A 25,049-nucleotide genomic window follows, 5' to 3' on the forward strand; every position below is an offset into this window, starting at 1 on the left:
TGTTTATTTTTGAATTATTTACGAGCACCTTCTTTACTATAAAATTTAAAATGCATCCGTTCGACTATTTCTCCTTATGATTCAAATTCCTATGATCATATTTTTCTTGTTCCGATAATAAAAATTTCATCTCAATCCACTGTTCCGAAGCGCTTGAAAATAGGGTTGCCATGATAAAATCATTCCTGATTGAGATTTTTTGGGTAAGATTTTAAAATTGAAAAATATGAAGCAATTTGACAACATTTCTTCCCAGGTTCACAGCTTCTCTATTTCTAACGTCAATGCCTCAAAGCCCAAATCCTCGCATCACCGAAAATACAAGGTCAGAAGGAAAAGAAACTTCCCAAAACAGCAAATAACCATCAAGGCTCCTTAGTACTGATAATAGCAGGATGAGAAAAATCTTAATCGAGAGTTTTGATACCTCGCAGAAGGCAAAATCGAAAAGCTAATCCTATCATTAACACCACGTGGTTACCAACTTCAGTGGAAGTCATCGGCCGTCCGCAAAAGCAGGGGTAAACGGCGATTCTTGTCTATTTTGTTTTCGCCAATGATAACACCAAATCTGGGCTATCGTTATTTTGACCTCATTAATCCAATTTTCATTTCTCTTAGCTACCAGAACGTGAGAGTTCTGTCTGTACAAAAGCCCATCTCCTTCCCACATCACCATTGTTCTTTTCCAATATTCCAATTTTGTTCTTAAATAATATCTCAACCTGCATGCTTACCGTTAGAACCGTTGTCCCCTAACTCTCTTAAAGGCAAATCCCTGATTCTCATTTGCTAATCTATTTATTGTGACACGGGATATCTATGTACAGATTAAACCATTTGAGGTAGATTTGATTTGTTTATTGACCTTCTGGCCGGGATTCTTCTGTTATGAATGCAATTCGCCTTTTCAGCCATTGCACCATGAAACCCTCCTGTAGGCTTCTCGGTTGTAGTAGAAATTCATCATTTTTTGGGGATCCACGTGCAAAATATCCCCATAATGTATTTATTAATTTGTCGAAATATCGACTCAATTTTGATCTTCACAATCATTGTTCGTTTCGAATACTGGGGTTCCCCCGTATAATTAACGAAGCCCAGGAAGTTGAAGGGTTGCCCTCTTCGAATTTTTGCCGGTTGAGGGTAACTGCGAGGTCTTTTTCTTTAAGCGCAAATAGCAGAGTCGCTCCTCTGGTTGCAAAAGTTGCCCCAAGAGTTCGGGATTGCTCGACGTCCATTGAGTCCTGTGGCAATGACAATAAATTTGACACAGTTTATATTCCCGGTGGAGAGAAAGTGAAACCGCTAGTGAAGGAAAGAACTGAAAACGATGATAATATTGCTGGAGAGGAAGATTCTAGGTTAGAAGATGGAAGTGAAGATGTGAATTTACAGAGTGAAGGCGATGAAACAGAGGTGGAGAAAGAGGCATGGAAATTACTACGAAACGCAGTTGTGACTTACTGTGGCAATCCTGTGGGGACGATGGCTGCAAATGATCCAGGCGACACTCAGCCCTTGAATTACGATCAGGTCTTTCTTCGGGATTTTGTCCCCTCAGCTCTTGCTTTCTTGCTTAAGGGCGAAAACGAGATCGTCAAGAACTTTCTTCTAAACAATTTGCAATTGCAGGTATTTGTGCCCTTCGAATCATTTACTAGTTTGGTCGCCTACTTTCCCTGCTAAACAATGCTGGTAACTGCAGATTACAAGCATGTTTGAGCTCTTGAATTTTGGTTAATAGCAAGCTTCATGAATGCTAGTTATTATTGTTCATGCAATTGCACGATTATATCGCACAAGTCTCTTGCCCCCGTATTTAACCCCAAATGTGACAACACGACCGTAATGTATGGTTACAAGAATGACAATCTTTACATATTTGGCTGTTTAATTTTGAGTCCAACTTAATTTTAACAGAGCTGGGAGAAAACAGTGGACTGTTACAGCCCAGGGCAAGGCTTGATGCCTGCTAGTTTCAAAGTTAAAACTATGCCTCTTGAGAAAGATAGCTATGAAGAAGTTTTAGATCCTGACTTCGGGGAATCGGCTATTGGGCGCGTTGCTCCAGTGGATTCAGGTTCGTAAATCCAGTTTTATGTGCAAGTAAAAGAACCGAGATTTTGAGAATTGCTTGCGCATTAGAAAACCATGGGCTCGATCCAAAATGTTAGTTATTAGCAGCATAATTAACCTGACCTTCTTCTGTTGTTTCTATGCTGGTGTCTTCACAAGGTTTGTGGTGGATCATCTTATTGCGGGCTTATGGGAAGCTCACTGGTGACTACAGCTTGCAAGAAAGGGTAGATGTTCAGACAGGCTTAAAAATGATCCTCAACTTGTGTTTGACGGATGGCTTTGACATGTTCCCTTCGCTTCTGGTCACTGATGGGTCTTGCATGATAGACAGGCGAATGGGTATTCATGGTCACCCCCTCGAGATCCAAGTGAGCCCAACTACGCTAGGCATTCACTCTGGTTTTTAATATCAAGTGCTGTGCCGTATTTTTTTGTTTTTAATCAGTTGTCACTGCTCACTACCCCATACTCTTGTTTTTATTTTATAATCGTTCAACATGTGATGAAACTGTGAGTTCAGGCGCTGTTTTATTCGGCCCTTCGCTGCTCCCGTGAGATGGTGGAAGTAAGTGACGGGTCCAGGAATCTGGTTAGGGCCATTAGCAACAGACTCAGTGCACTATCATTCCACATTAGAGAATACTATTGGCTGAATAAGAAGAGGATCAATGAGATATACAGGTATAAGACAGAAGAATATTCCACGAACGCCACTAACAAGTTCAACATATATCCAGAACAAATTCCTATGTGGCTGATGGATTGGATTCCAGAGAACGGTGGGTATCTGATTGGCAACTTGCAGCCAGCTCACATGGATTTTAGGTTTTTCATGCTTGGAAATATATGGTCTATTATTTCGGCTCTGGGTACCCCAAAGCAGAATGAGGCTATTTTGAATCTGATAGAACAGAAATGGGTCGATCTTGTGGGGCATATGCCTCTAAAGATATGTTATCCCGCGTTGGAGTCGGAAGATTGGCGTGTAGTTACTGGTTGTGACCCAAAGAACACGTAAGTTGTTCTGGTGATTTCTAATTCTTTGGCTTTCGCCTAACCGCGAGTAGTTTGTTGAATCCATTTGGTCTTGCAGTCAGAATTGCTTCCTCGGTTAACATCTTAGATTCATAGTTGATGTTTAACTTGTGCAGCCCTTGGTCGTATCATAATGGTGGATCTTGGCCAGCACTTCTGTGGCAGGTAAAGCTATCTCGTAACTGTAATGTGTTTGGAGGAAGGGGAGGGGGAATCAAAACATTAAGTTGGTCCATCTTTTGGTGTGCCCTAATGTCTCAGCTGTTGAGTCACTAATTTCTTCCGTAAAATGGTGTTATTATTGTTGTTGTTATGTTACTGCCTATAGAATTTATGGAAGAAACAAAAAGAATATGTACAGAAAAAATGCATGCATGGGAGTCATTTGCCTAACAGCATGGACCAAACTAACACTATTTGTAGGTAGCAGATAAACCTTCCAACACAAAACATTCATTCTGCGAACTGGAACAGGCTTCTGCAATTAATACTCGAGTCTCTTAACTAGCTGACTTAAGGGTTTAACAGCCAACTTAAACGCCCAGGTTTAGACCACCAATTCAAAGACTAATACTGTCATTTGCTGTGAAGTCTAGCAGTAAACTTATGTGTTCAACACTGTATTATAAACAAGTAAAAAATAAAAAATAAAAAAGAAGAAGCTTATTTTAGCTCTTCTGAGTAGACCAAGTTGCAGCCACCAGTCTGACTTGGAAATGATCATGCTGGTAAACAAAATCAGACGTGATTGTTAGATTTGAACAAAACCAAAAGGCCTCGGGAAATCAACACTCAACAGCATAAAAACAGTCTGATGAGTGATGAATGATTGTGAGGGCATTTTAAATTAACTATGGCTATATTATGATTATGCAATTAAAAGGTATGTTCGGTTGGGCTGGTGGATGTGTAGTTTACACTGGCATGCATGAAAATGGGGAGAGTGGACCTAGCGGAGAAAGCGGTGACTTTGGTAGAGAAGAGGCTGCCAATGGATAGATGGCCCGAGTATTACGACACCCGCAGCGGCAAATTTGTGGGAAAACAAGCTCGACTGTATCAAACATGGACCATAGCTGGCTTTCTTGCGTCTAAGATGCTCTTGAAGGATCCTGAGACGGCATCCTTGTTGTTCTGGGAGGAGGATTACGAACTTCTCGAGATATGTGTTTGCGCGCTCAACAAGAGCGGCCGGAAAATCTGCTCCCGTAATACTGCCAAGTCTCAGATTCTTGTCTGATCCCACACACCACCCCCCCCCAAAAAAAAAAAAATATCGAGGGCTCATTTTTTGTCCGAACCATACTGCTATAGTGTAGTATTGATATTGATAGGCTTTATTCAAGTTTGTCGTAAATCTGCCGTGCCCATGACTGAAGGCTTGTGGGTTTCGAAGACAGTTGCGAGACGCCATGCCAAGTTAACGAATTTAATGTTTGTTTTGATACTTGAAATTACCAAAATCTACCATCTTGCCTTTGTATTAGTGGCAGACATACCCACCGAGGGAGAAGGGAAAAAAAATGATCCCAACATCTAAATGTACGCTTGTATATAGAAAAAAATTGCATACGAAATCTTGGATTGATATATCTATTTAAATAGAAATAAAGTATGTATTTTATTAAAATATTTTTGTAGATTATTAATATTAAAATTTCACTAGCAGAAAACCAAGTTAGAAGAAGAATTTCTTATTTATTGGAGAAGTTGTTCCGTTCAACTTGTAACGGACTTCCCGCGTCTCAGTTGATCGTACTTGCTTGCTGAAAAACAAAGGAACGTCACCAGATGATATGACGGAAGCTTCACTTTTATGTCAAATCCAGCCTTCCTGTCATCCTCATGCTTGTTTTTCCTATATTCCGTTTTTGTTTTTTTAACCTTGATTGGGTTCGATTCTGCTAAAGTGTAGGCCCAATAAATCGTATTTGCTTGGGAGACTAGCGTGTCTCTCTGATCGCTAGCTTAAATCAACTTCAATTTCAGAAGGAACCCCAAAAAAGGATCGATCTCTTTTTAATGCGAAAGCGTAACTATGGGTTTGAGCACCGACTTACATTGCATATATAAGCATCGGATAAGAACAATAACCCGAAACGATGACAACAGATAGATAATTAGATATAGATAAATTATCATTAATAATAATATCCATAATTTAGAAAATCAGACCTCTTTCACTTCCACAGGCGCGGCTCCAGCTTCTTTACCTTCCTTTCCATCCTTCTGCTTCTCCTCAATTTCGAAGGCCGAAACTGGGAACGACCTAAAGAGCCCAGCGGGGGTCTTAAATGTAATTTTGCCAGTGGGAGGGTCATCCACAAAGATTTCACTGAGCGTGATCCAGACCAAAAGCTCCTTGGTCTTCACGCCATTGAGCTTCTTGATCTTGCCGTGCTCCACATGAGCAGTGACCTCAGGGGCGTAGGACACCAGCTTCCCTATCTTCTCGAACTTGTGCGTGGAGCTCTTCTTCTGCTTCAGCCACACGAACCCTGTTTCTCTCACATACCCGCACTCTTCCATGTCCTTCAGAGGCAAAAGCCCATTGGGTAGCCCTATTTCCTTCAGCAAAACTTTGGACTTCTCTTGACACAGTTCATCGCCATGGTACACCTCTGCTTTCGCTTTCAATTCCTGTGTCTCCAGAGACATTTTCAGATCGATCCCTCCCTCGCTGCCTTTCTCTACTCTCAAGTTTCCCTGATATTGGACGGGTTCATATAATTGCCCATCTCTGCAAATGCCCTTGACTTTCTCGTAAAATACAAAAAAGCCACTGCTACGTTCCCTCACGGTCTACAGTCTACACATTGTCATATTTTTTTAAATGCAAGATCACCGACAACCGTGCAAGTAAAAATATTAAGTTTGCAATTATAATATTTCTGCACTAAAAAATGACTCGTAAAAATAAGTAGCCAATTTATACATCTATTAATCAATTAACTTTTTTTTAAAAAAAGTTCAAATATGACCTTTTAATCTCTGATAACAAGAGTTTGATTTTATTGACTATCAATGAAGGGATTCATAAAAAAATTGTTGTAAATAATTGTGAGAACTTCAACAAAAAAAAAATTAAGTAGATGTTGGCATTGACTTTGAAAAAACGGCACTCTCAACAAAAATTGATGCCCAATTATATCTGAAAATTCAATGATGATACTAGGATAATGACTAAGTATATTATTAACACTTTAAACCAGTTTCCTTGATTATCAGGGGATGAGGCCTCGCACCTTATACTCTTTACTCTTGTAATATGTATCTCCTGTATGTGCCTTTTCCATTCAGTCGATGCAATCATTAGGTGATAGATCAATGGAATGGCACTTGTATGTTTGGATTCTACTTTTGTCGACCAAAACATTTTTAGAGAACGTTTTGCCTTTAAAATGTTACTACCTTTAATTTCAATCAAAAATGTTCTCGTAGATCAATTTTAATTTCAATCCAAATGAGAATCTAAAATTTTGCTGCCTTTAAATTAAAATTGTGATTATTTTATGAAAAAATTAAATAAAAGTTTGTTTTTGGCAAAATTATTTGAGAAAAATCAAAAAAATATTAAAGGAACACGAGAGTGTTGTTTGAATAAAATATTTTTAATATAATAAATTTTCTGAGTATCGGGCAGAAATAATTAATGAGCATCCCATATATCAAATTAATGTCAGCTAGTAACTACTTGCGTACAAGAAATTTCAGCAAAATATTTATTTGATCGGGTCAAAATAAGTTGATATTTAGAACGTATAATTAGTCCGCCCCCAACAAACTTAGCCAATCCAGAGAGAAGGCAAACAAAAGGGCATGGCCACGCAAACAAAAGAGGCATTCAGGGATCAAGGCATTAGGGGCGGCGTCCCTGTTTTATGTTATACTTTCCTGTTTCCATTTACAAAGTAGAGGAAAAAAAAATTATTTTCACCCTATTTATAAAATATTTCAATAATTATTATATCTATCTCTATTATTTTATTTTTATTCAATGTTAAAGAGATCATCAAATATTAAAATATTTTATTTTTAGAGCAAGTATTTAATAAGAGTAAAATAAAAAATTTGTTAAATTTTAAGATAGAGCTAATAATGTTTAAAATTTTTCTTATAAAAATATTATAAATAACTTATAAATAGAACCAATGAGAGGGGGATTGAACAAAACATAGTACTCCCTGCAAGTCATTAGGCATATCTAATTATTCATCAAAATTAAGGAAAGTTAATCAAGTTATTAAGATATTAACTTTATCTAAAAATTAAATGTTCTAATTTTATCCTGATTTAAATGAAAATTTTTTAAATTTATATTATATTATCTATCATAATTAATAAATTTAAATAAAGACAATATTGAAAAGAATTAATTAATATATATTAGGAATTAAATTTTTTTAAAAGACGTGATTTAACAGGGGAATACAGGGAGTACTTCATCGTGTTTAAGATATATACCATTTAATAAATTTTATTATTTTCATGTTTAGAAATTAAAATATTTCGTGCATGTTTATTATATAAAATTATATCAACACGCTCTGTTAAAAAATATAAGATATTTTAAATTTTTAAAGATATAATTAATGATTTTTTTAAAAAATATTTTTAATTAAAAGATTGAAATTAATAATTTTTTTAATTAAGACATTCTATTAAATAAAAATAAATATAAAAGATGTATAATTTCAAAAATAATTAATTAATTTATTGATAACGTAATTCAATTAGAAAAACTAGAGCGGTATTTTTATTTTATTTTTGGGCACTGTGGACCGAATGACGACGGAGGGGTGGTGGGGTTGACAATTGTTATAGAATTAATGAATGAAAGAGTAAATGAAGGGGGAAAAGAGGTAGGTTGTTGGACGGGACATGTGGTAGGACATCCTGCATTGAATAACCCCCTCAGCTCATCCCACCCCTTCGCCCATACCAGCATTTGTTTGTGGTACTCTTCTTTAATGTCACGTCGCACAAATTCCTATGTCTTATTACAATTCATCACTTTGAGGTTATCAGAACTGCAGTTTCCAGCTTTAATCGCCTTGCCTTGAGGATGCCTAATAATTTCGTCTCTCTAGTTTGCTTACAATAACTGAACGCATGGAGAGCGTTGGGGACACCCCCGGCTTTGTTTGCTTTTGCTTAATCAAACATACCACGTCTGTAGGAACCTGCTAGATTTGGCTGCAAATGGAGGACTTGCTTGTCTATACCACAAACAAGGAAAACCAGACGCATGACTTTCTCGTTTCAATTATGAAAACTACACTTTAAATTTTTTAATGAAACAACTAAATAATTATAAACAAAAAGTGGTTAGGTGGTGGCTTTCAATTAAAGACAGACAAACAATAAGGAGACCGGTGTGTAAATTTTACCAGCTAACGACCATCTACCCTTGTACCGATCATACCGCTGCCTCCTTTACCCTAGAAAGATATATGTAAATAACACAACCAACTCTTCATTGAAGTTTGATATGATGTATAATTCTGCCCAAAAAAAAAAAATCTAGACCCAAAGGGCGGGGAAACAAGCGGAAGATAAGATCTATAACTAACCCTAGCATTCCGAGTATTCTTCCTCATCTCTCATTAATTGTAGCACTCATTGGAGTTTCTTTTCTTTTCTTTTCTTTTCTTCTTCTTTTTTTTAAGGCAAGTCTGACACGTTTTCTTGGAAGGAAAGGAAACCGCCGGGACATGTGGTGTCACAGTACTAGTAGTTGGATACCCCTCACGGGTCCATTTGATTACTGCTTTAGGTTGATCACATTACATGTGCAAACGTTTCCCCTAATCCGAAGGTCGAGTTTAAGTGACAACACACGGCTCCATTGACACTGACGTCCATGCCCTCAATAATCTAACCTAACGATGACAATGACTAAGATCAATATTTTTTACCCACCGTCAGAAATTAACAAGATTGTTTCAGTTACAAGGCAAAATAAAAATTACCTTCAAGGTAATTTGTTTCTGCGACAAAACCAGTACTTTCTGCTCAGTGTCTCTAAGGCATTAGCATCAAAACTGAATTGTACACATTTTTCCTTCCTCGGCAAGATGGCGACAAGCAGAAGAGCAGTGAGAGATTATAAATCTGTCGAGCCTACTTGACCTATTGCAGAAAACGATTTAGGAAGTCCTTGATCACATCGATGTACGGAGACCGGGTAGGAATCATATGACCACAATCATGTTCAACAATAACCGAACTACGGCCATCATAAAGAGAAGCAAGTTCCTTGCTAGCTTGGTTGGCTATCTGCCTGTCTTTACCATGTTCATTGCCATAAATGTGAAGAGAAGGGAGTTTGATCAACTCGCAGTCCATCTCCTCCTTATGGACGACAAAGCCTGAGCACAAGATTGCGAATCTGAAGTCCATTTCACCCTTACGCTTCTCTTGTGCAGAGATTAATGCGGCCATTGCTGCTCCCTGTGAAAATCCCAATATTCCATCAAAAGGCCCTTCTTGAGACAAGAAAGCCTTCAAATGAGCTATTGAAATATCATATCCATCAGTTTGCCGCTGGTATTGAAGCGGATCAAATGGGCCATCTGCCACCTTCCAATCAGCTATCCCTCCTGCGTCAAAGTTGGGTGCCACAAACCATGCAAATTTCTTCTTACAGCTCGCCGAAGGTGGAGGAGGACTTGAGGGCAATGAAGTTGATGCACAATTCATATGATGATCCGATACTAGTGGCTGATAAATATATGGTAACTCATGAGGGGCATCTATAAAAAATAAGTCAGCAATTTTCTTAAGTTTTTTGGCCAATGATGCTGTTCTTCCTTTAAAACTTGATGCGTTCTGCCGAAATCCATGTAAGCATAAGATCCTGAGTTTTCTTGCTGACCTGACATCTGCAACATTATTTAGCAAGCTATAGCATTTAATCACCAACTCTAGACAAAGGATAAACAAAAATTTAGGAACTCCTCAAGAACAATACATTCCTTAGATATGAACAATTAATCAGACAAGTGGAATATGTCAAGTTATCAACCAAACCAAACTTTGAACACCTACTAGTCTGGTTACTTGTTTCTACCCCAAAAAAATTGCTGCAAGCAATTTCTAAATTGAAATATAATAATTTTCCTCCAAAACAATTCACTACTCGACAATTGTAGGTTAGTCATCAATTAACTGGACAACAATTTGACAGAAAGTAGGGAGCAAAGATTCCTCAGATAATATGGATCACAGACCTTACCCTTTTTCTGAGGCATTTGGGATGAGAAAGTAGTGTCTAAGGGAACCGTTTGAAACTCAACATCTGGAAGTGACTTTTCTGCTTCACCAGTTTCGGTTAGCTGCAACATCCTAACAGCCTTACCCTGTTTTTGGCATAACTCACAAACATAGGGTGCAGCTTCATCCTAGTGGACCACAATAACACAATTCAGAAGCAAAACAACAAAATGAAATAAAAGGAGAAAAAAAAAATGTTAAGCCAGATATTAAATGGTTTTGGAAGAACTAATTTTCTAGAGTGTCAATTTATGGCGATGGTGCAAATTATTGGATCATGCCTGACAACTATTGCAGACCAAAACAAGCATTCTGCAACAAGCACATCGGCACCGTGAAGAATAATCATCAAATGAGCTTCCACAAGTAAGGCAGGTACCAATAACGTTTGCATCTGAGCTCCCAACAGATATCCTACAGTCATAGTAAAAAAAGGTACAGATTTGTCCAAATATTGGCGCAACAACCCGTTCAATTTCAACTGTTTTCAAGTTACCATTTCACCACTGAGCAATCTAGATTCTCGATTATCAATATATCCAGTAAATCCATCATTACAGCAAAAGCATCGAAAGTCATTGCCACAGATTATAAATAGCAAGTGAAACAAAACAAAGAAAAAGTGTCCAAGATATCAAATTGTCATTGAAATTGACAGAGTTAGCAGTAAGTTAATGGGACAATACTCCCAAATGGTAAAGCCAATCAATAAAATCATGAACTGCTGCAGAACCACGGTGACCTTTAAGATTATACATGTATGATTGACATTGAGCCTTGTCCACATATAAATTGTCAATTTAGTTAGCCAATTAAATTTATGTATTTTAATATGAGAATGGTAACAGAAGAGCCTGGGCATTGCAGACTCAAAAAAAAAAAAAGGTGGAAAAATGAATAGAAAAGATGGCTTGATGATAGTAGCAATCAAAGTGAAACTAATATCAGAACTTATGATAAAAACAAGGAAAAGAAATTGAAAAGATCATAGGAATCTAAAAAGGTTATAAAACATTCAAAACGTTTAACAACCAACAAAAGAAACAAATGAACTACTGTACTAAATTATTCATGAAGAAGAACAGCTACTGGAATTCTATTCTAATCAGCAATTAACAAATAACAAGTGACAATAAAATGCAAGAATAAAAAAATCATACCGGTGATCAAAAACAAAATTCTTTCCTTTAAAGAAACCACCATCAGGATATTGCTCCATGTATCGTTGTATCCCACCAGATAGCTGAATTGACCAGAAGTGAGAAGGAATACATCAAAGGTAGTCTCAATGGGAATAGCTTATGATCATGAATCATGATACAAGCCAAAATCATGTTAACAACAAATTTTCCACAGAAAATTAAGTAGAGGGCAGGCAGGTGCAGCTCAACCCATGTTAATCAAGGAGCATACCTGAAACACATTCTCAAAGCCCAGACCTTTTGATCTAATATATGCTGATGCCATTTCACATCTGATTCCGCCAGTGCAGTACCTGCAATAAATCAACAAGTTACATCACATGCCATAATTTACTGAGATAATTAACCACAAAAGTAATCACTACGTGACAAAATGTCATGTTCTATCCCCAAATCACCATATTTTGCCATTTGCATGAACATATACCTGAATAATGCTTCAGACCAAGGATTTTCCCAAAATAATATGCAGTATAAAAGGGAGTCCTTACATGAGGATTTGCTTCCCTTTCAATTGATCATGATTACCATCTATCCATGATGGCAAATCGCTGTATTGTCTTACTTGTGGATCCAAAGTTTCAACATTTGGGGCATGAAATTTCCCAATTCTTGTCTCATAAAGATTCCTTGCGTCAAGTAAGACAAGGTTGTCTGCTGGACTGTCCTTGGCTTCAAAACAATGATATAAAGAAGATCGAGATTTGAAATATTAAGATAGGTAAAGATACAAGAAATACAATGCAGGAAAGGTGAAAATGGACTACACTTGTGGAAATGATATGCGTCAATGCAAAGCAAGTTGCAGCTACTTACCAGCATTCTGTAGGACAGAATGAAACTCAGCTGCAGAGAGATGTCTTCCAGCGTTTGAAATTTCTGGTTGTTTTAGCAAGGGATGGGAACTAAGAGTAACCAGTTCCTATAAATAGGAACTAACATATTACTGAGAAATGCAGAAACTAGCTATAATGTCTAGATTTCCAAGTTTGTGTCCCAGCACATCGAAAATAATCGATTACAAGTAGCAACAGCTTAGCAAGATAAAGGGAATGGCAAATCATAGATTAGAAACTAAAAATCATATTTTCATATGGGATCATGAGTATTTATTAATTACTTCTCTAAAGCAGCAGTACAGTAACTGTGTAGTTGTTAAAATAATAATAGCCTTTATAATAAGTAGCTTCCACATCTAATCGATCGATGTCCCACACGTTAAAAAATAATAATGATAATCAACTCTGCTGAAGTAATGGGTTGTTGCATTTCGAATAGTTTCTTGCATAATTTATCCTTTCATCAGAGATTGGAGCGCTTCTTTCTTCTTTTTCTTATATATTCAGCTGAAAAGTTATCCAGACTTCAGAGACTACTACGGCCAAACATCTGGTGAGTTCTAATTAGTACTTATAACATTAATTACAGATGCCCATGTAGCGCTCACTATCTCAAATGCAGGGGTTTTGTATACACACAAACAAATTCAACTTACTAAAAACGAAAATATCAACGAAAATTACCTTGACAATTCGAACTGAGAGAGAGGTAAAGCCGCATTCTTTTGCAATCTTGTCGTTCAATGGTTGATGACAAGCAGCAAGCTTGAAATCAGTTCCTTCAAATAAACTATTACCATTGACTGTTTCAACGTGTCTTTCTAGAGAGGCTAACTTACCACCAACCTAATGATACCCAGTTGGAAAAGAGAAGAAGAATGAATGACAAAACGTAATGATGAAAAAAGAGAAGGAAAAATAAGAATGCATAAAAGGAAAATGCGAGATGACAATAAGGGAAATTACAGTGACATTGACGCCGTGGGAGGAGATACGAACGCGACCAAGGAGGCCAAGGGAGGAGCAGTTAGACTCGTAGAAAGTGAGGAGGTGGTCAAGGTTAGGAAATTGAGCATACTTATAGTAGAGGAGGACGCCGTATTGGTCTGTGCAATCCTTGTTGTCAGACATGGTTTAAGGCAAGGATTTATTGCATCGGAACTCCCAATCACACGGCCGTCATGGACAGTATATGTGGGCGTGGGGTGCGATCGCTGACGCTCGCGCCGCCACACGCGACACACCGTTTACGTTTGGTTCCAGACCCGAGTGAGCTGCATAGCCTTGATCCTCGCCCACTCGGCCTAAAGTCCATCTAAAAATTGCGACCCACACAAATTTGGGCTTCACTAAGTTTGTCTTTTTGGTTTAGAGGAATGAAAACACAACGCATTCCCATCATCTTCTCTTTCTCTGTCTCAGTATAAGACCATTATCTACTATTACATTAATATAAATATAAACTGGGATGTGGTTTTATCTTTAGTAATAATCAGTTACTAAACAAACACTCAAATTAATTTTCCAACTAAACAGTGTGATCCGGTGAGAGGAACCTCAAAAATTACAAAATTAATTTTCCAACTAGTTAGCAGACAAATGCTCAACCTATTTGCATTTGCATAGAATTTGAAATGAGACTTTTATAAATGATGATATTTTCCATGATTGTTATGTGCCACACTAATATTGCTATTTTTATAACTGCTATTATTTTTCATGCCACGGAAAATATCACCAAAAATAACGTAATAATTTTGTTCGCGAGACACTTGATCCCATCTGGATTCAGCAAATTTAAAATCCAAGTGTAGAAACAATTTTTGGGGGTGCGGGTTTATCATTTTGTTCGCCATATTGGACCAATCTTTTTGATATGCAAAATAAAAATGGAGCATCCGTTCTTGGAGCATGAATTATGGAAACACTGCCAAATCTATCTTGACAAAACTTTTTTCTTTTCTTTTTCGTCCAGGCCTCTTCCAACGGCGAGAAAATGAGCCCAAGCATTGCATGGAATGGTAAAATTTATTTATTTTAAATATTAAGAGTAGTTTCAACCAACAAAGAGAAATGTTTTCCCTTAGATATTAAGAGCAGAGCCATGTCTATTGTTAGGCAATTAAAGGATTTGTCTCCAGCCTAAAGAAATATTTGCTTATACCGATCATTATTTTTACAATTAAATATTAATATTAATTACATCTTCACATTAAAAATTTATTGTCCCACGTTTCCTTACACCTATCACTTCCGTTTTCTAAGGAAGGTGATATTCTTATATGAGATGGATGGGAATTACTCTGCTAGCATCTAACAATTCTCATCTATCCCTTCCTCTGAATAGAATTGCTGCTATCATCGTTTTCTTCCTAAAAACAAATATTACTCTTCTACTCAAACTTGTAAATTGTCGTTCATTTGCTGAATCACTTCCACTTCGTGGAATGTGCTTGCTGTCTAATTGAAATTAAATCTGAAAACACTAATCATAGATCTAATATGCCAACCACACTGTGTGTGTTTGTTCCACTTTTACTTGTTGTTTAAAAGTGCAACTATTTGAATTTTTATAGCATTTGGAGTGGTGGAAAATGTCAAATAAAAATTTTGAATATATCAAGTCTTTTAAATAATTCTATCTTGATTCCCAAAACTTTTTCACATAGCCCTAATTGAGTGTAACAATTAGATCTCTCCAAATTAAATTGTTGTATGTATAAAGGTTGTAATCGGAATTCTCATATTCTTGTTCTATTATAAATTATAAATACAAATTTAATTATAATAAATCATGAAGAAAGAACCAATCTAGGTAAACTAAACATTGATATGAATATGAAATATGTCACGGAAGATGACACAATTCCTCGTAAATCTCACCGGTTTGTAGAAAATATTTACATATGTGATAAAACTTAATATTTTAACATATTGTTTCTATAATTTTTATTATATGTTACTGATTAAATAAAAATATAATTGTAAAGAAAATTATTTTGTCCAATTTTAATGTTTGTTTTCTAAATCACTAAATGCATAATAATTTAAATTCTAAAGTGGAAGAAAAATTATAATGAAAATGGAGGGAAGCAACGGGAAGGGAAATAAAAGATTCATGAATAAATTTGGAAATTATTTTTTTCTCAACATTTTCTCATATTTAAAAAAAAAATAGAGATAAAACGTCTCATGTATTATTTTCTTTTCAGTTTTCTCTCATTTGCTTCTCATTTCTATCTCTATAGCTAACTAGGGATGAAATGTTTTATCCCCACTTTAGATTCTAGAGGAGGTGGCCGAATTTGTTAAATCTAATCTCATTGATTATGCAACTAAACTTGATATCTCGATCACGGGGGTAAGCTTGACATAATTAACTACCACTACAGCAAACCTCAGCTTCCATGACACCGATAAAGAAAATTAATTGTAATGATGTGTGGTTAAAATTTTCAATATAAGATGCTCATTCCTTCCTTAATTATAAGGTATTATTGAAAAAGATTTGTTGTCCTGAATTATAAGATATTTTGATAAAAATAATATTTTATTAATAATATTCATTATATTCTCTATTCTTAATATTCTTTTACAAATAGAATATTAAATAAAGAGTATTTTTAGAAATTTATATTCTTGTTTTTAAAGAAACATAAATATAAATATAAAGTTTATTTAATAAATTTTATTTTTGGCCAAAAAAATTAAGGGAGAAATACATTCTGGTCTCACACAAAAAAACTAATTACTATAAAATCTATTGATAATTGAACTAAGACTATTGAAGTAAAAAATTATTGATATATTTAATTTTGTATGAAACACTTTTAGATGAACTCATATGTTAATAAAGCTCATTAAATATATTTTACAATTGCTTTTTCCAAACAAAAATGTAATCTTTTAAAAATATTTTTTATTTAACACTTCATTTATAAAAAAAATGAAAGAGAGGAAATATGAAAAAGAATAATATTAGAAAAAAATATAATTAATAAAAATTTATTTTTATCAAAGTACATTACATCTTGTGAATTGAATTTTTTTAAAAAATGTCTTATAATTTATAATAGATGGAGTAGATGATATTCACACCAATTGATTCTGAGTCTTAGATAAACACACAAATGCCATCACATAAGGGGGAAGCTGAAAGCTGGTAGCCATTGATGTTGAGGAAATAAATATATAAAATAATAAACTACCGTATTAGTTATATTTTTAGTATAGACATTTGATATCCAAAGTCGACAGCCCCCGGCAATCTAAATTTGAGCATTATGGGGATCCAAATGGGGTGGCTCTCTCAAATATATTTTCTTCACTCCTAAAGCCCCAAAGATCAAACTCAAGAATTGATGGTTAAGCAAATTCAGACTCATTACCATCTAAGCCAACATGCATTGCTAACCACTGTATTAGTTATTAACAGGAAAGACGACAATTTCAGCCTTTGATTTCACCATTTTATTTTGTTTTGGGCTTTTTTTTTTTTTGCCAAAACGTCGTCCTAAGCTCACACATAACACATAATAGAATACAAAGCATTTTAAGTAAGAGAAAAATTTAGATTCTTAGTCTTATTATATAATTTACTTTTATCCTAACAAATAAAAAAATTTTAACGTATTAATGATATTAATAATAAGAATTGATCATATAAGAGATAATTTGTAAACAATAATATATTTTAATTTAATTAAAAAATAAGTATTTAAATATATAAAACTAAATATATAAGTTTTTTTCTTTAAATAATCACATTATAATCAATTTAAAATGAAAATATAGAATACTACCAATTGCCGAGTAAAAACTAGAGGGCCGTCGTGGCCAAAAAGTTTGATTGGCGCGTAAAATCACTATCCAATATCTTATATCTCTCCTTTTCAACTTTTTATTAGATGACGACTCGATGGCACTAACAAGCAGACGAGGAGAGTGTGTGTGTGTTCACAAGAAAAGGAAGTTAGGCGCTAATGTCAAAAATATTTTGTTTGGTTATAAAAACTTTGAAATTTGAATAATTCCCTCCCAAGAGAAATCCTTGGAAAAAAGATCTGGACAAAAAATGTAGGGAAAAATAAATGAATGTATATCCGTCTTACTCTTACCTGAGTGGAAGAGGCCATGCAAATTTGTTCTCGTATCCCAGCAGGCACACCGGTGAGTAGTAACTGACGGGAAGTTTGATCTGGATATAATTATTAGAATATAAAAAAAATCTAATATATAAAGAAAATAGAAAAAAAAAAAGAAAGAGAAAATAAAAGGATGAATGATGAAAAAAGAAGAAGGATAAGGACAAGGAGAAAAAGAAACAATTATATAAACTTAAAACTTTGAGATTTAAAAAAATACAAAAAAAAAAAATCACCACGTGATCTGCAGTCTACACCCCACCGTCTCATTTTGACTAATAAGCAAACACAAGCCGGAGCCTCTCCCTCCATCCCTCCCTCCCTCCAAAAATTGAAAAATTGAAATCTGATCACCAAATTCACAGCTGGATCTCTTCAAACTTTCCATCCAATGGTCCCCACTACTTCCATCCACCAGTCAGATGTATGATTCCAAACACACTATGCTCGCCCCATCCATCATCATTACCATCTCTATAAGACTCACACCCCCTTCTCCCAACAATTCACGCCGCAATGCCCTCAACCTGCAGCAAAGACAGCCCCACCACTGCTCACCACCCCACGGCTGGTGCCTGCTCCCCTTCAGCTTTCCGGTGGTTCGATTTCGACTTTTCACTCAGATCGTCGCCGATGCGATGGACGGGCATGTTCGGGTCCTACATCTCGCCTCCCAGGCGGCCTGCCTCTGGCTCGGGCTTCCGTTGGAGGCTGACGGACTGGTCGAACCTCCTCAGCCTCTCCATTGTGGACGACTTCATCTGGGGACTCGTCACCGCCTTCGAGTCCGTCTGCATCGTCTCCACTCTCTGCTTCTTCTTCTTGTTCTGTGGCTGTACCGTCTGAAGTGAACAATCTCTCGCAGGGATTCTGTGCCTATGAAGTGGTGCCGACATCGTTTTTGGCCAGACAGGTTTGGGATTCTACTGGGCGGAGCCATCGATGTTGCCGAGAGCGAAGCAGAAAGGTGGAGTGACTTGGGCCACCGATGCGCCCGGATTTCCTTATTTTCCGTTTTTTCTTTGGGTTTCCCCCATTTTTCCCTTGGGGGTGATTTTGTTTCCGTTTCCATTTCTTTTTTCCCCAACCTTTTATGTTCATTTGTAGTGGAAATCTGCATAGCAGCTGGGGGAAAACATTCCCTCGCTAGATTATGGCGAGCATTTGGCTTTGGATCTTGTAAATATTTCGTTCAGAGAAGAGCAGAATAGTGGATTTCCCATTGCCAGTGGCGGATGTACATGCAGTTGAGGGGGACAACTTGGAAAAAGTTATAAAAAAGAGCTAGGATTTTTAAAAATTTACCTTCATTGATCTTATAATTTTGAATCTCTAAACTTAAACTAAAATTTTGCGATAAAAAATATTTAAATTTTTATATTTTACTCAAGTTTTATTACTCGATTAATTCACTGAATGGAAGGAAATGTAAAATATCAAAATAAAATAAAATATAATAATAATTACATGTATTTGTTTAATATGTTTATATGATGAATATATTTTTTATAATAAAAAGATATCAAGAGAATTATGAAATGACTTTTCTATCCTCACTAATAAAAAATCCCTATCTTCCTTTTCTTCTGACAACGCCTTCCTACTTCGTTTTTTTCCCTATGAAACACAACATCAACTTCCTTTTATGCTAGCACAAATTGCACACAACAAAATCAAACTCAAAAACTCATAACATGAAAAATCAAGTTAAAGATGATGAAGATTATTGACTTGATTTTAATCTAAAAAGTCTGAAAAACCCAAAAACCCACAACATATGAGATCTTCTCAATGGCATTGTGGTAGGAGATGAAGGTAGTAGAAGATGTAGGAGATGTAGGGTATGAGAAAGAAAGTTGTTGATGGAGGAGGATATAGGTGGGATGTCGGTGATGGTTGGGATGCCATTAATAGAGGAGGGTGGGAGTGCCATCGGAGAAGGAGAGTAGGTATGACGACAAGAGAATGGGGGTATTTTGGTACAAGGGTAGATTTAGGATAGTGAGAATAACGATTACAATGGTCTGATAATGTAAATCCTATTACACAATTTGATGTAATTCTTTTTACAAAATGTAATTACCTTTACATTGCAATGGACCAATCAAACAATATGAATCAAAAGAGTATATGAAGATTACATGTAATCCTCTTTCAATGCATCGAATCAAATGACCATAATAAATTTTAATTTTAAATTTATTATATTTAAATTTATATTACTTTTATAAAAATATAATTTTAATTTTTCTTTCTAATATGTTACAAAACTGAAGTCAAACTAAATAATATATATCCTTAATAAAAATGAAATCTAAAATTTTAAAGCATGGAAAAATAAAAGAAGATTAAAAGACAAAAAAAAAAAGAGAAATCTTTTGCTAGAGAAAGACTAAAGATAGAGTGAATGGACTAAAACTTTTAAGGTATATAAATATTTATTTTTTATATTAAATTTTTATTTTTTAATTGTTTTTACATTTTATGTAATTCATGCTTCCACTGGCTCAAGGTTTTGTATTCACCATTGCCCATAGCAATATTGTCCACGAGTGTAGAATTATGAATGGCAAAAGCAGGGAATTATGAATAGTGGATTCCAAACGCTGGGGTTCAATTTCGACTTCGAGGACAACAACGACTGAAACAAAGTGCAATCATTACTAAGGGTGACTGCTTTTTTTTTTTTTTTTTGGGGGGGGGGGGGGGGGAACATAAAACCATGTTAGAATACAACATCGCTCTAAATTTCAATGGTTATGTATTTCATAGAACATCCTCAGCTGTTTTGAATAATGCAAGTTTGGTTCTGTGCAAAGGAGAAAGGGCACACAAGCATAGGAGCATGTCGGTTGCGGAAACAGAGCAACCGCCAATTAATCAATCAATTGTTGATTAATTTATTGAAGCTTATCAAAATTTATGCGCAAAGCGAAAAACACGTCTGAATTTTTGGAGGACTCTCCCACAAATCATTCATCAGTAATGAAGGAGTTAAAAGAGTTCACAAGTTATCTGCAGTTGGAAAACATATTTGGTCAAGCTGTTTCTGATTCGGATTCATTCGTGCATCTTCTATCCTTGACCTTCCCACCTCAACAGATACTCAGCCGTCACTCATTAAGCATAAAATTTGTCGATGGTGTTTCAAGTGACGATTCCATTTTTGTGAGGTTCCATTGGCAAATAACTCTTGATTTTCTTTTGGTCTCATCTCTCATGCCTCTCTCCGGTTCTAGCTGAAGTCAAATTGAGGGCCTTATTGGTCCATGTGTATTCTCCCTTGTGACTTTGGGAGCCCAATCATTGGCCCAATAATTTGACCCCGACAAAAGAGGCCTTGGTTCTCCAAACGCTTTTTCTAGTTTGGACTTAGCTCCCTTTTTTTGGGCCAACGACTCGGCTCCGCCATGCTCCACAGAAACTCAACTGTTTTGAAATTTCTACTGTTGTTCGGTCAACCTCATTCCTCAGCCACCAATGCAATAATTAATGAACAGGATACATCGATCAAGCAAACGGGTGTCTTCGTATTTTAAATTTAAATTTCATATACAATAATAAGTAAGATTTGTGACTGAACAATTGAAATGAAATTTATCACTTTTCATGCCGCCCTTATTCATCCCTTTTTAGTTGGCCGTATCAGACGTAATGTAATCGTTGTTCGTATGTTGCAATCTCACAATTTTTAGAGCTCATTTATTTTAACTTATTTTATAAAAAATTACTTATTTTTTAAAGTTATTTTATTAGTCTTTATGATATTTTTTAAAACTTTTTAAAAAAATCAGAATTGAAAAAAAGTAAATTTTTTGATTATTTTAAGAAGCTATTCTAAGTAGTTTTTAAATATAATCTAATGTGATAGATGAGAGAGGGTGTTTTAAAAATGTCATAAAATAAAAATTTAATATAATAATATCATAAAATTTTAATATAATAATAAATTTTTTTATAAAATAAAATCAAGAAAGATATCATAAAATTTAAAAATAACTAAATATAAATCACTTTTTTATTATTATAATCTAATTTAAAATAATATGTGCTTTTTATAAAATCTTTACAAAATAAATATTTTTATTATAAAATCTATAAATTACTTAAAAATTATTTATTTTTTTAATTTTAAATAAATGGGTCTTTAGTATCAGCAAATATATTAATAATTAAAGTAAAAATGAACTTAAATTTTACCTCACAACTCGGAAGACAAAACAGTTGGCCTTACTTCTGTTGACGGAAACAGTTCGCATTGAGGTTGAGGGAAGCGGAGGATTTAAGCCTCAGATGGGGCCCACCGGTTTCCATCCTCATAAAGCCCACGTGTGCCCGGTGACATTTTGGGCCCAGTCCAACTTAGACGTAGTTCCCTGTCTCCAGTACAGGTCGCCCTTCTGTTTTTGAAAAGTCTTTTTTTTTTTTAATAACGGTGATAATTCATTAACTCTCTCTTCGAGATTTTATTTAAAGTGGACTTTTTATTTTATTTTATCAACGAACCAGCAAGATGAGGAAGGCCAAATTTTTTTTTTTTTGGGAATAACAGATGAGGACAGTCAATAAGATGAGAACCAAAGAGCAATAGTATTTCTTTAAATAATTTATTGTTATTATCGTGTGATTCCTATTTTCAAAAAGGTGTGCAATTTTAAAATTTTGAAAATAAAAATAGCTAAGCAATTTCATAATTATCTCAAAAAAATTTTTATGATTATGGTTCGCGAACTTAATAATGATGTCTAACCCAAAAAAATAATAATGATGGTGGTGGCATCCAAAAATGGAGTTTGTTTGACACACATTTTGTCGATAACTGGGTTTGGGCCCAGCCCAATGTGAGGGTCCTTGTTGGCGGCATTAGAGTGGTGTTGCTGGACTGTGACAACTCAAAAGCGATTTTAAATTTGTCGTTTACCAAACCATTCTCTTTCCCCGTCCAATCAATTGGAAAAGAAAGGCTGCGCTAACCCTGCATGCTAATCCATTTTCGATTGCCTTTTCAGCTTTGGTTTTTTTGGCTCATCCTCTGCCAAATCAGCTTTAACTCGAAAGGAATCAAGAACTTTAGGATTCAACAACGGCTTCAATCTAAACCTTTAACATTAATGTCCCTCAGTAGCAGGGGGTCAACATTTGAATATTGGCATCACAATAACAAGGAACCCCAAAAAAAAAAAAAAGGCGACTGGAAAAGAAGCCAAGATGTGTCTACAACATGTGGACAAGTCGGTGCGGTTTAATTAGCGAGGCAACATAAGCAAACAAAGGGGTCTTATCCAAATTATGATGCTTTAGGCACCAAAAGGCTCCGAATCTTATAATTACTTCACAAGCTTGTGCCGGGTGAACAGTGAGCGAAGTGCTTCAAACACGACAATTCAATGTCAAGATTTCGGAACCATGTGAGCCTCAGGGTGAAAGCAAGCTCTTACCCTTTTCAACCAAACACCCATCCATGCCTCGAGCTGACGGTTCCGTTCACCTTTTGCACCGAAAATTCAACGGCAGGGACACACCTAGGCAGCTATCTCTTAAAATGGACCACCTACACTTTTATCTAAGAGCTGTGTTGTGTTACTGTTGGGTTATTCAATTGATTGGAACTGTGAAGGACACCTGCCATGAAGTCCGTCCGATTTATGGATCCAGGGTATCCATTGAAATACATCATCATTGCCATGGATGCATTCCACTATCCCTAGTTTTTCCCCTTACGGAAGATATATTCCAAAAAATTAGGCTGATGTTTGCCCTCAACAATAAGCCAGGCAGCGGCAAAGAGGAAAGAGAAGAAAATAGGCGGCTTCGTAAACGGAGGCACATGGAAGCACGTGGAATGTGGTGACTACTGGGAAATGCAAAAAAAGGAATGTATGGAAGAGCACGAAATGAGAATGGAATTCTATGGTATCAATTATAAACAAAAATAAAGAGGAGTGGTCCCAAACCACCTTGTATAAATTTATAATATGACTGATAGGGTAGTCACCATCCAGAGCGTGACAGTTGGATTGTCAAGGTTCCTCACGTGGCAGGCCTTAATTAAGAAATGGGAATTCCCTCGAAAGAGGCCAATTGTTCACCCACTGAGGTGGGGTAGGTCCCGGAAAGACTCTGTCTAGGACCTGACCCCGTAATTGTCCGTGTCCAAGAACAAACAATGCGGACGCAATTCATTCAAAAAAGCGAACGGGCAATTTTCTTCTTAAATAAACAAACAAATAAATAAATCCCCATGTGATCAAAGTTTTCTTCTCGCTCACATTCTCACATGCAAGCCAATATGTGGGGCCCTGTGGGTTTGATATTGTAGGGCCACGGAGGCTCCCCCTTCGTACTCATCGTCCTGTTAACCCACTTTCAATCTCACCGATAACCAACCAAACCTGCAACACCGCATTATCTAACTCGCGCATAATCATAACTCCATCATTTTATAAGGGCAAGGCAATTTTATTTCATTCGTGAAGATGCGGTGCACCAGCTAGCGATTTTAAAGCGCAAGGTTGTGTCGGTTCACTTCTGACGATCTTGCGTGAATCTCTCAATCTGGATGAAGCGTGATTTTGCATTCCACAGACTATTAAGATAATTGTTTGCAAAGAGCGAGATGCAGAGTCAAATTGGATAACTTTTAAATGGGACGGAAACCGTACGGTCCACCACCGCTTCTGCTGGTGACAGATTTTTTGCCAACAGAAGCCACGGACAATTCTTTAAATAATAATTGACATAACCATCTATCAATCAAATTATTATTATTACTACTTTAATAGGATAGTATAAAGGTGATCATGTTCATATGACATCCTTTTCTGTCTACAAATTCGATGCATGTTCCTTAAAATTGAAGTCCTGCCTTTTATTTAAGGGCTGTCCTGTCGCTTTAACTTTCAACTCCCAGCGGGAAGCACCTTCAAGGGTGAAAGGCCGGTACATATAGAGAGGTCCAGGCGCCATGTACCACGCACGACGACACTACACTGCTAAATCCTGGGCTTAATACCCAATTATTCAAGGTCGTAAGTTGTAACTTCAAATCAATACAAATCCCGAGAAAAGTGGACTGCTACCATTACCAATGGAAAGAAAAAGCATCAATTATTAAGGGGTTGATCAACGTTAATAAAGGGAATGGCAATGTTAGATGGAGAGAGAAGAAGGGGGGGGGGGTTCACGCGTAGACTATCTTTGCCTTTCTGCAAAATACACAGCTCGGATAGACGGATACATGAATTTTTAAGCCCAATAAATAATTAACCTAATGTCACGTTACAGAGTTGCAGGCCGGCTTGGTTTCGTGACTAGCTGTATGGAGTTTCATATTAACCTTTTTCAAGGGAAACGCCACATATACAATTCCCACTTAGTTTTTATATTTTCTAAAGGAGAAGATAGGAAAGGACTCAAAGCAGGTATCATGCATGTTCTTTAAATTTTTTAGACAACAGGAAACATGAAAAAAA

At 36.0% G+C, this 25,049-nt stretch overlaps 4 protein-coding genes across 9 annotated transcripts; 2 read left to right on the plus strand and 2 right to left on the minus strand.

Moving 5' to 3' along the window:
* Positions 1–346: 346 nt before the first annotated feature.
* LOC129321295 (alkaline/neutral invertase A, mitochondrial-like) lies at positions 347–4,885 on the plus strand. 2 transcript variants are annotated; one of them, XM_054967024.1, is made up of 6 exons: positions 347–1,536; positions 1,924–2,083; positions 2,239–2,450; positions 2,603–3,096; positions 3,234–3,282; positions 4,031–4,885. In XM_054967024.1, exons 1-6 carry the CDS (start codon positions 892–894, stop codon positions 4,355–4,357), a joined length of 1,887 nt encoding a protein of 628 aa, XP_054822999.1. In that variant the 5' UTR covers positions 347–891; the 3' UTR covers positions 4,358–4,885. The 2 variants fall into 2 exon arrangements, with proteins under 2 accessions (XP_054822999.1, XP_054822993.1); XM_054967018.1 differs by having other exon boundaries at positions 349–1,635; positions 4,031–4,882.
* Positions 4,886–5,100: 215 nt separating this feature from the next.
* Positions 5,101–5,828, minus strand: LOC129321310 (uncharacterized). The gene has a single exon (XM_054967037.1). It carries the CDS (start codon positions 5,773–5,775, stop codon positions 5,287–5,289), a length of 489 nt encoding a protein of 162 aa, XP_054823012.1. The 5' UTR covers positions 5,776–5,828; the 3' UTR covers positions 5,101–5,286.
* A 2,088-nt stretch (positions 5,829–7,916) lies between these two features.
* On the minus strand, positions 7,917–13,751 carry LOC129290532 (rhodanese-like domain-containing protein 6). Of its 5 annotated transcripts, none has more exons than XR_008588440.1 (10): positions 13,400–13,746; positions 13,118–13,279; positions 12,411–12,516; positions 12,086–12,266; positions 11,806–11,887; positions 11,553–11,635; positions 10,674–10,806; positions 10,355–10,520; positions 9,090–10,001; positions 7,917–8,336 (listed from the first exon to the last, which is right to left on the minus strand). XR_008588440.1 is itself a non-coding variant. In XM_054927325.1 (9 exons), the coding sequence occupies exons 1-9, from the start codon at positions 13,562–13,564 to the stop codon at positions 9,250–9,252; spliced, it is 1,830 nt and encodes a 609-aa protein (XP_054783300.1). In that variant the 5' UTR covers positions 13,565–13,746; the 3' UTR covers positions 8,813–9,249. The 5 variants fall into 5 exon arrangements, 2 of the variants coding, with proteins under 2 accessions (XP_054783300.1, XP_054783314.1); XR_008588439.1 differs by lacking the exon at positions 7,917–8,336 and adding an exon at positions 8,813–8,994; XR_008588433.1 differs by lacking the exon at positions 7,917–8,336 and adding an exon at positions 8,813–8,999.
* Positions 13,752–18,048: 4,297 nt separating this feature from the next.
* On the plus strand, positions 18,049–18,805 carry LOC129293618 (uncharacterized). Its single transcript, XM_054931679.1, has one exon. The coding sequence runs from the start codon at positions 18,094–18,096 to the stop codon at positions 18,421–18,423; it is 330 nt and encodes a 109-aa protein (XP_054787654.1). The 5' UTR covers positions 18,049–18,093; the 3' UTR covers positions 18,424–18,805.
* Positions 18,806–25,049: the final 6,244 nt, after the last annotated feature.

Source organism: Prosopis cineraria, unplaced genomic scaffold (genome assembly GCF_029017545.1).
Source record: "Prosopis cineraria cultivar Desert tree isolate PC_DT_omini unplaced genomic scaffold, ASM2901754v1 PC1, whole genome shotgun sequence".
NCBI classification, from domain to species: domain Eukaryota; kingdom Viridiplantae; phylum Streptophyta; class Magnoliopsida; order Fabales; family Fabaceae; genus Prosopis; species Prosopis cineraria.

Excerpts from the sequence above, each read along its gene's own strand:
- LOC129321295 (XM_054967018.1), top strand. The coding sequence starts at position 892 with ATGAATGCAATTCGCCTTTTCAGCCATTGCACCATGAAACCCTCCTGT. Across the intron at positions 2,451-2,602 it reads GTCACCCCCTCGAGATCCAA|GCGCTGTTTTATTCGGCCCT; the intron begins GTGAGCCCAACT and ends CTGTGAGTTCAG. Across the intron at positions 3,283-4,030 it reads GGCCAGCACTTCTGTGGCAG|TTTACACTGGCATGCATGAA; the intron begins GTAAAGCTATCT and ends GTGGATGTGTAG.
- LOC129321310 (XM_054967037.1), bottom strand. The coding sequence starts at position 5,775 with ATGTCTCTGGAGACACAGGAATTGAAAGCGAAAGCAGAGGTGTACCAT.
- LOC129290532 (XM_054927325.1), bottom strand. The coding sequence starts at position 13,564 with ATGTCTGACAACAAGGATTGCACAGACCAATACGGCGTCCTCCTCTAC. Across the intron at positions 12,267-12,410 it reads TTCTGTCCTACAGAATGCTG|CCAAGGACAGTCCAGCAGAC; the intron begins GTAAGTAGCTGC and ends ATTGTTTTGAAG. Across the intron at positions 10,521-10,673 it reads TGGTCTGCAATAGTTGTCAG|GATGAAGCTGCACCCTATGT; the intron begins GCATGATCCAAT and ends GTGGTCCACTAG.
- LOC129293618 (XM_054931679.1), top strand. The coding sequence starts at position 18,094 with ATGCCCTCAACCTGCAGCAAAGACAGCCCCACCACTGCTCACCACCCC.